Raw genomic sequence first — 10,528 nt, forward strand, 5'->3', positions numbered from 1 at the left:
TCTTTTGCTAGTAGAGAATCCAACAGACTTTTACAATCTCAGGAATATAAAAAAGCTGGGTACCACTTAACAAATTTTCTCATTCAATTGATAAACTTTCACAAGATCGCCCATAGTCCAGTAAATCAGAGATAAGAGAGAAATCGCATCATAATATCAAAACAACAACGGCAATTAGGAGCCAATTTTTCCCCGTGGACGAAGAAAGAGGAAGCAAGCCACTCCATTCAGCTTTGCTTCAGTTATGATGAGACGAGTACTTCATTTGGGGTGTGTTTGATTTGAAAGAAGTTAAATAAGGTGGAAATCATTTTAAAAAAATGGTGAAGCTCGTTGCTCTGTATCTCACCTATTTTCACATATCTCTCTATCTATCTCCTCATCTCTTATCTTTTTTTCTATTATCAACTAGACACCCTTAACTCATTTTCAACAACTAACACATTGCGCCAAGACATGAAGGAGATCCTGCCTACCTAGGTACAAAATGCAACATCAGAAGAAACAACGAATCTCTTTTTCATTAGCAATTTATGCTATCCTCATCGAACTTCCAATCAATTATTAAGAGGCATAAAGACACGTTGCATTCTACAATCCACTAGCTCACGCGCAGGGAACCATCTCTAAATTAAGAAGGCGTCATGAGAAAAGTGAACTCACGGAATCGACTCTGGGAATCCGATGGGAAACGAACCACCTAAGCACTGTTTTCCTGAAGGTCTTTCCAACATCGATCAATATATACTTGCGATCGTTCGCGTCGCCGCAGTAGTCAATCAGGAGAGACGTGTTGCACCTGCAAATCGGGATCTTGAAGCCGTTTCTTGAAATGGAAAAAGGGAAGAGGAGGAGAAAGTGAAGGACCTGTAATTAGGGTTTCGTTCGGGAGGGATGGACAATGACTGGAAGCAAACGAACACGGAGGGTTGGAAGGTTGATGGAGGCACATGAGATTGGGAACCATGCTGGAACAACCGGTGCCGAGAAAGATCAACGCCGATTCCGAAGGAGTGGAAGTGGCTGCGCCGTCGACGAAGCCACTGGAAGCAGCCATGCCGTCAGTCACGACGGTTTCGGAGATTGCAAATCAAAAACAGACTCCATTTTGCGTTCTGGTAGAACGGATATTCCAACACGAGTGTCACATTTATAGCGAGATCCAGACCCGCCAAAATCATCTTTACATTTTTAATTTTAATATTATTTTTAATTCTCATTTTTTGAAGGTGATGTTTGGTGTGTGAGACTTCGACACCCAAATTTTTTTTTTTAATTATTATTGTAATTGAAAAATATGATAGTAATGGGTTGGTTTGATTTAATTTAATATAACTAATTACGAGTGGATGATTTGAATGAGGTTTAAATTTCAAATGTCGTAGTTATTTACGGGAGAATGCAGGTATAAGTTGTAATTATATTAAGAATGGTGATATTTTTATTTCTACAAGTTGAGTTCCATTTTATACATCCTGACCTAGTTTATTTTTGAGTATTAATTTAAAAAAATAGTGGTACATTAATCGATGTTTCACATTAAGTTACATCAAAAAATATAAAATAAAAGTCGAATTTTGAGAGTCAAAATATGATTATTTTTATATTAACCTTACATTTCGTTATCAATTATATTAATTTTAATTAGTAAGATTTCTTTTATCATGTGTTCTTACCGGATCGAAATATATTGTGTAAAGTCTTTTAAAAAGTTGTAACGATCAAATCTTTTAAATAACTATAAGGATTCATGAACTTGATTTCAAATGACACTCATCCTCCAAAGTCACATATAAAAAATGTTTGCGAAAGAATATGTAATCATGTAGGTTGTAAGATGTGTCTTTTATAATATGATTCACTAACCTTTTTTGATTGGGTTTTAGTTTAGTTGATATAATTATTTGGTAATTAACCTTGGACTTACCTGCTTTGAGCGATGGTTATAGTAGATTAGTTTGTTGCCATAGTTTTAGTAATGTTGTCCTACAAAATTGATATCTATTCGATTGGATCTTGTACCTTATAAAGTACTTTGGTCATGTATAACATAATAATCTCACAGATAGAGTACATTAAGAAGTATATGCTTAAATATATTTATCATATATATTGCAGAGAAATATAAACAATTAATAATTTTAACAACTATAAATGTTGATTGATCTAAGTTGAAATTTGAAGATCTAACCATCGATCGGAAGTTTTATTAGTACTTGAGTTATTTTCCTTGAAAGTATTATAGACTTGACCTAGTTGAAATACTAAATTTGTTGATGGTGGGAATTAATTGATGTTATACTAATTTTGTTTTTATTTATTTTTGTGTGTAAATCGATTATAACCGGGTTGATTAACATTTTTACAATTTTGAATAGAGAATATTTGGTTTTTGATTACTAAAATTTATTAAAAGTATTATAATTAGAAATTTATAATTGTGCTGTGCTTTTTTTTAGCTTCTGCATATTTTTAGTTTCTGCATATTTTGTTTACAATAATTAGTTTATTTGATATATATTTTTCTTAAGTTTAATATACCCTAAAATAATTCATTTTGATTCAATTTAATTTTAATAAAATTATTAAGTTAATTTAGTATATTATAAAGGAAAATTATACGTATGTATTATTCCATAAGTTATATAAATAACTCAATAAATGTGTTTAATGATAAATTTATTTGTTGGATATTATTTTGTTATTAATTAATTATGTCATTATAACTTTAAAATAACGTCTTTAGTTTCTGTTATATTTTCTAAATAGGAAAACAAATGTTACACTTTTCTGAGGTGGGATACAAAAGCAGAGATGAGAATTCAGCTCCCCAGAAAGCCGAGTGCTGACGTGGCAGAGTGAATTGTAGAAAATTTTTTAGAAGATTGTGCTGTGTAAATTTTGTAGGCATGCGGAAACCCGTGGAAACATTTAACAGGGTGGTTATATTTGACGCCTCCAAAGATAAAATTATATTCATTTAATATTGGAAAAAATCATATTTTAATTTAGGTTTATATTATTTTTTAATTTAAAATTATAATATATATTATTATATTATTAAAAGAGAATGTCAAAGGAATGTATATTTTTAAAGGGAGTAACAAACAGTTTTTCCAGTTAACGTCTTTGATTTGAGTTCTGCATGAGTCTGTCTTTATCACATCTTCACAGAATAGAATCTTAAATGTGGTTAACAACTATGAATGTCTACCTCAGTTGAGATTCAATATTTAAAGCTAACAGAGACCATATATGACTGGTTTTTTCTTTTAGCAATATTTAATCCCACTGGTTGAAAAGTAATTTTCTAAACAATACAAGTCATAATGTCCTAAACACTTCTTCCTTATTGATTTATAGTATTAATGGTAAGGTACATATTGGAAGAATGAACTTAAACTTTAGAGAGATGATACATTGAAAAAGTTTTTTTGACAAACTTTTTGACAAATAACTATTTTTGGTAAAAAAACCTTAAAATTTTATTATTTTATTATCTTAACTTCCATTAAAAAATAAAAAACTTACTTTATTTGGTAAGTTTGTCAACTTTGTCAATCAAAATTTTGTCAAAAAATTATTTTCCTAAACGTTATTGGTGAACAAAATGACCTTGCTAGAGCAAATGACCTTATTATTTGGTTGTCCCTACAAAGGCCTCTTAGATAGCCATCTACTGAACATGTCAAGGCATTCTTCAGGTTTGTACTCTGGAGCTGTGTGGCCTCCACCCTGAAAATATATCGGTACATACAATGGAATCAAAAACTACCAAATATGCTGCACATACTTTATTCTCATTACACTTTTTAAATGGAATCTAGAATATAACCCATCTAGAATATACTTATGAAATGGAATCTATATTTGACCCACACAAGAGCAATAAGGAGAACAAAAAAACTTGCCTTCACAGTTGCAAATGTCATTCCATTGGAGTAAGTCCTGGTGTATCTATTTGCAGGAAAACAAAAATCAAAGACAAATTAATTAGCATTTTGGATGAATTAAGCCTGTTGATTATACAACTACAGTTAGTGGAATACCCTGCAACTTGGCCATTTGTATGCCATTGCCTCCAATCATCTACAATGGAGTAGTTTAAAGATTTGACCCATGCTTGAGTTGCCAAGAAAGGAATCAAAAGGTCATGATCGCCACTGTCAGCAATATAGAAAAGTTATGTGGTATGTGAAATTCAAACTATAGTTCAAACCTTATTCAATATATGGAGAAAGAATATCGACCTGTATATGAGCGAACGATAGCCCATTCTACTGAGATTTACGTGATACTCAAAACTGCTTGGGATATCTCTCTTGTGAGGTATATCGAACGTACAACGACGCCATTTTCCTATGCTTCCCTGCACCATGCAACCAAGACTAATGTTATATATGAACTTGTATATGCAATTGTATGTGGGAAATTTACTGTCATTTGTATCAACTACACCTGACGGATATGTAATGCAGTGCGAACACTATCATCATTGGCCCAGAAACCGCAGAGGAAGTATACATAACTCTGGATGGTAGTTCACAAAAGGTGTGTTAAACAACCAATGCATGTTATAGCAAATATATCACTTTACAAATATGCAAAGAAAAAAAAACATTTGTGATTGAATGAGGCATGAAGATTACTCGACAGTTTAAGGATGGCAATTTGAGACGAGTATTTAGGAAATTCGTGGTGGGATATTTCTTAATTAGTGATCTCCTCCAAGATGTTTCACTATCAATCCACTCACATGATGGGTCCAAAATATAGGCACTGTTAATTCCTGATAAAGCCTATAACAATGAAACAATTATTGACATTGTGATTTTTTGTTATTAGAGATTCTACAAATGGAAATCTTGCAAGTAAAAATCAAATAAGCGTACCTCGTTGAATGACTCGATATCTCTAGAGCATAATACATTTTTGACGTCTACTTTTATGTACTCTCCTCTACAATTTTTTTGTAATGACTTTTCATTGTAACAAGAGAGTTTAGTTAGCATTTGATTTTCTTCAACAGAGTTTTTGATGAGAATGAAATTACCTGATATAATTCATCGGAAATAAGTCCCATTCCATGAGAATAAGGAATTCGATAATTAAAGTCGCTTCCAGTAGTAGCAGCATTCCCTAACAGGTATCCCTAAATAAAACAAAAAACATTTTAGGATAAGTACATTGCGTGTGTTTATCTTCTTTTTTTTTTCAAATTTTGCCATACAGAAATATTATTTTTAATTATTTTGACAAGGTTACCCTCACACCTCTTTAATTGTTTGAAAAATATTTTAATATGTACTCTGTAAGATTGTTTGTTTAAATAAAGAAGATATTGCGTGCAACCCGTAACGTTTTCCTCGCTTTTGATAGAGAATAAAGTATGGAGATTGAGAATTCCAATCAGACAGCTGTTTTTGGTACATTTATTAGTATTTTATGTCGTTTTTTGTTGACTCGGATATCTGTATTACTATATTAAAATTATCAAATATTTGAACGGATCGTAAGAATATTATTTTTCTAAAATATATACGTTGAACAAAGATGATAACAGAATCAAAGTTGGTAAACAATTTTTTACGGAGTCACGCCACTTAAAATAAAGCCTTTTTTTTTTCTAGTTTTCCAGAAGAAAAAACACTGACGAACATTTTATTTTTGTATCAACGTGGAAGAGATACTTTAAGATGCTAACCTGGAGATTTATCCATGGTTGAACCCCTTTTTCATTTGCTGAAAACAAGAGAATTTGGCAATCACTAAACTTTCAACCAATCTATGTTAACCCAATGACGCTACGATATACAAATTAATCAGCTTCTACCTATGGTTTGTGGATCCACCATTTTGTAGCGCATAGAGCTTTTTCTTACCTTGTGAAATTTCTTGAACAATCACTGGGATAGGAATGCCAGAGTACGAATCGCCACCGATGTAAACTTCGTTTGACAAAAAAGTTGGATGATCAATCAGCCACTGCAAACAGTTAATAATCACTGTAACAACTAATACTTTTTTTTTACAAACAAAGCGAAAAAAAAAAAGAAAATCAAAAAAATTGTGATGATTGTGAAATAAAGAAACGAAAGAAAAGGATGAACACCTTCCTTAGAAATTGATGGGCCTGGCGAACAATTATCCAGTCACTTCGTTGAGCAGCAGACTCTGTTGTGGGATAAGTGAATCCAGTGAAAACTGGCAAGTCTACAAATATTATGCTACTAACCTACCAAAATTAGTTATGGTAAATATTAAAGATCAATAAATAAGCATAAGATAATAACAATAAATACAATAAAAGCTCAAACATGAGTTTGAAGCAATAAAAATGAAGAAGCATAATGGACACCTTAGTCCAAGAGTGTTGCCTGTAGAACAACTTAGGGATGGTTCCATCATATTCCTCGTACTTAAAACCAAGAGGACCTGAAACATTCAAATACAGTGAACCTCAAAACCTGAAACATTCCGAAAAAGTTAAGTAAAAATTGGTAAGACTATGAATCGTGTATATGAAATGGTCGTATATATAAGGATCTCCGACAGATATTACCTATTTCTAAGACAAGGCCAGAGAGGGCTGAACAGCCAGGGCCACCGGTGAGCCAAAGCATGAGAGGATCGTCTTTTGGATTGTTCTCTGACTCAATGAAGTAGTAGAATGCCTGCACATCCTCTGATTCACCCACTCCCACATATCTATTCAACAAATATAATATAACATAACATGTCTATGACTTTCTTTCCCATGATCAGAAGTACTGTAATGTTTTTTTTTTTGTCTGACTGAGTTTAACGTACCCGGTTTCAAAGACAAAAGGAAGGGGTCCATCGAATCCAGGAAGGAACTTAACCGTGGAGCCACACCGTGCTAATTGAAGGAAGAACAGTGACAACAGAAGAAGGGGAAGTACAAGGCCATAACAAATGAAACCAGAAGTACTGTAACTACCACTGAAGTTAGCCATTTTTAATGGTTTTTCCCTTTTGTCTACGGCTTTTCCATGGTTTTTAAACGGAGTTTGTGAGTCCTGGACGACAAGACACCATTGTTTTTAATTATTAATAATCAGTATTTCTCTGTAACACGGAATCACAGTCATATATATTATTTTTCATAGCGTTGGAAAGGTCACTTTGAACCGCAAACAAGCGACAGGCTCTGGTTATGTGTCGTGTCCATGGCTGGCTGTAACATTTTATTTGATTGTAGTTGGAAATATATGAAACCCACCATAATTCCAATTATTCTCATTTTAGTGAAATACAACAGGCTAGAAGAATACAATATACTAGATATACATTTTTCTGTAAAATAAAAATTTACAATTCTAAATACTACATATTTTAGTTTAATATAATAAAAACAATATTATTTTAATATAATAATTTAATTACATATGGGTTTATCCTTAATTATTAATATAATTAAATATCTATCACATATATTTAATAAATAAAAAATTAAATTAATATATAACTACTTTTTTCTACTAAACACACATAATCTTTATTAAAAACTATATCTATCACATTTTTTTAGCTTATCTTATTTTTTAAGACTTCCTCTAGGATTTTTTTTTTTAGAAAATGCCCTTAAATAGATAGAAAGAATTACAAATGAAATTCCTAAATTGATTTGGAAAAATTACAAATTATTGATGAATTTAGAATTATTAGTTAACTTAATTAATTTTCTGATAATGAGAACTTTGTTTTCCATAATAATTTAATCTGATTTGAAAAAATTATGATCACCTATCACGAATAATTGTGTTATTAAGAACAGATGCAACTAGAGATGGCAAATAAACCCGTTCCCGTGGGTATTGCTCGAACCCGTCCCCGTTTTGACGGGGAATCCCCGCATTGACTGGGTATGGGTATGGGTATGGGGAATCCCCGACTTTTTCAGTTGGGTATGGGGATGGGTATGGGGATGTACATATACCCGCCATAATACCCGTTCCCGCCATATCTCCATTCTCGTTTAAATTATTAAAATATTCACAATTAATCAAGTAACTCTTATATATATATATATTTTTTTTTTCTTTTAATTATTTCATTTGTCATGAAACTCATTCTCATCTCTAATATATTTTTTATCTTATCATAACCTTTATGTAATTATGTTAAAATGATGTATGTTAATAAAAAAAATATTATGCCTCACATTTGAATATTTATATTATTTTTTAATATTTTTATTTATTATAAATTTTCCTTTCACATGAGAATGTTTATACTCTCAATTTAAGGTAATATAAAAAAAAATCTTTACTTATTATTATTATTATTATTATCAATTTTTGTTTAATTTGAAGAACTCTTTTGTTTCATTAAAATAATTTTCGTTATTTTTCAACCTTTAAGTATATATGTTGATATTTGAAAAGTTTTCTTAGTTCTCTAAGATATTTTTCGTCTTATCATACCTTAGTTATACATTTGATTTCCTTTGTGTGATTTTTTTCGATAGTCTCTCAAATTATTTCTAAAACACACATTTGTTAGTTTTTTAATATTTTTATTTATTGTTTTTATTTTTATCATGTAGAATAATATTTTGATATATTCTATCTAATTATTTTTTATTTTATAACTCATTATTAATCATAATGTAATTTTTTCACTTTAAATTCTGTTTGAATTGGTTAAAATTATATATATATATATATATATATATATATATATATATATATATATATATAATGATATTTAGGAATAGTATATGATAATTCACTACAAGAAAAACATGAAATGGTGACTGATTTAGTCAGTAACCCATATCAGTCACTATTTTTCGTCATTGGTGGTAGTAGTTGATTTATTGTCTGAATCAATGACTAAATTAGTGACTGATTCAATGATCGAATCGATACTTGATTTAGTGACCAATTTAATTACTAATTTATTTGTAATTTAATGACAAATTTTTTGGTCACTAATGATATTTCTATTTATTTTTAACCACTTCAAACATAATTTAATAATTAGTTCTCTAAGGTTTTTTTCATTTTATCATACCTTAATTATACATTTGATTTCTTTTGTGCGATTTCTTTCGATAGTCTCTCAAATTATTTCTAAAACACACATTTGTTAGTTTTTTAATATTTTTATTTATTGTTTATTTTCATCATGTAGAATAAAATATTTCGATATATTCTATCTAATTATTTGTTATTTTATAACTCACTATTAATCATACTGTAATTTTTTTTACTTTAATTGTATAAATAACTTTTATTTACTACAATATAAAAATTTAATGTAATTTCTATGAATATTTTTTTGTCACTATGCAACATATATTGAAGTTCAAAAGATACAAAATCTATGTCAAAATTTTATTATTATGTTTATTATTTGTTTTTTGTGTTATTTTGATCAAGTGATGTATTATAACTTTTTATTAGTGTATAAAAAAGAGATTCATTATAATTTAAAAAATTGAAGTAAATAAATATTTAAAATATATTTTAATTTGAATATTTGTTCTTTGTGTCATTTTGATCAAGTGATATATTATAACTTTTATTAGTGTATAAAAAAGAGATTCATTAGAATTTAAAAAATTGAAGTAAACAAACATTTAAAATATATTTTAATTTGAATATTTGTTTTCCTTTTATACTTTTTTGAAATATTTTTTAATTTTATCAACTAAGTTCATTAATGTTGTAGTTTGCAAATTTAATAAATGTTTTGGTTCACATGAAATTTTATTTGGTATTCTAATATAAAATATAAACAATTATAATTTATTTTAATGTATTTGGCATCGAAGAAAATCCTCCTAATATTGAATATTTCATAATATTATGTTTTCTTTACCGTAATTTTTTTTCTTTTATAAAAATTAATATTGAAGTAGTTAGAACATGGGTACGGGTATGGGTACGAGATTATACCCGTTACCCGGTGGGGATGGGGATGGGAAAAAAGTTTGATACCCGTTGGGTTTGGGTATGGGGATGGGGAAGAATTTTTTATGCGGGGATGGGTATGGGATAGTGAAACCTGTCCCCGCCCCGCCCCGTTGCCATCCCTATCCATGGGTACTATCCGAACCTGTCCCTGTTTTGACGAAAAATCCTCACATTGACTGGGTATGGATATGGGTATGGAGAATCCCCGACTTTTTCAATTGAGTATGAGAATGTACATATTCCAGCCATAATATCGTCGTGTTTAAATTATTAAAATATTCACAATTAATTAAATAATCTTATATATATATATATATATATATATATATATATACTTTCTATTTTTTATTTCTTCTAATTATTTGGTTTGTCATGAAACTCATTCGTATCTTCACTATATTTTTTATCTCATCATAACCTTTATGTAATTATGTATTATGTTAAAATGATGTATGTCAATTAAAAAAAAAATTATGTCTTATATTTGAATATTTCTATTATTTTTCAATATTTTAATTATTGTATATTTTCTTTTCACATGAGAATGTTTAATACTCTCAATTTAAGTGTTTAATAACATAAAT

At 29.6% G+C, this 10,528-nt stretch overlaps 1 protein-coding gene and 1 long non-coding RNA gene across 2 annotated transcripts; both read right to left on the reverse strand.

Moving 5' to 3' along the window:
• Window positions 1-291: 291 nt before the first annotated feature.
• LOC114186720 (uncharacterized) lies at window positions 292-1,168 on the reverse strand. The gene is made up of 2 exons (XR_014995756.1): window positions 868-1,168; window positions 292-799 (listed from the first exon to the last, which is right to left on the reverse strand). It is a non-coding gene; the product is annotated as an uncharacterized LOC114186720 (long non-coding RNA).
• A 2,164-nt stretch (window positions 1,169-3,332) lies between these two features.
• LOC114187139 (serine carboxypeptidase-like 11) lies at window positions 3,333-7,051 on the reverse strand. Its single transcript, XM_085674299.1, has 14 exons — window positions 6,811-7,051; window positions 6,563-6,708; window positions 6,359-6,435; window positions 6,113-6,235; window positions 5,883-5,985; window positions 5,705-5,742; window positions 5,054-5,152; window positions 4,893-4,979; window positions 4,650-4,799; window positions 4,459-4,530; window positions 4,251-4,369; window positions 4,050-4,163; window positions 3,912-3,957; window positions 3,333-3,735 (listed from the first exon to the last, which is right to left on the reverse strand). The coding sequence occupies exons 1-14, from the start codon at window positions 6,975-6,977 to the stop codon at window positions 3,652-3,654; spliced, it is 1,425 nt and encodes a 474-aa protein (XP_085530425.1). The 5' UTR covers window positions 6,978-7,051; the 3' UTR covers window positions 3,333-3,651.
• Window positions 7,052-10,528: the final 3,477 nt, after the last annotated feature.

Source organism: Vigna unguiculata, chromosome 6 (genome assembly GCF_037176805.1).
Source record: "Vigna unguiculata cultivar grain cowpea cultivar isolate G323 ecotype 2 chromosome 6, ASM3717680v1, whole genome shotgun sequence".
Taxonomy (NCBI): domain Eukaryota; kingdom Viridiplantae; phylum Streptophyta; class Magnoliopsida; order Fabales; family Fabaceae; genus Vigna; species Vigna unguiculata.

Bases quoted from the DNA above. Each gene is read 5' to 3' on its own strand.
- LOC114187139 (XM_085674299.1), bottom strand. From the start codon at position 6,977: ATGGCTAACTTCAGTGGTAGTTACAGTACTTCTGGTTTCATTTGTTAT. The intron at 4,370-4,458 runs GTGTAGTTGATA...TGCATGGTGCAG, and splicing joins CTGCATTACATATCCGTCAG to GGAAGCATAGGAAAATGGCG. The intron at 3,958-4,049 runs GTATTCCACTAA...TCCTGCAAATAG, and splicing joins ACAAATGGCCAAGTTGCAGG to ATACACCAGGACTTACTCCA.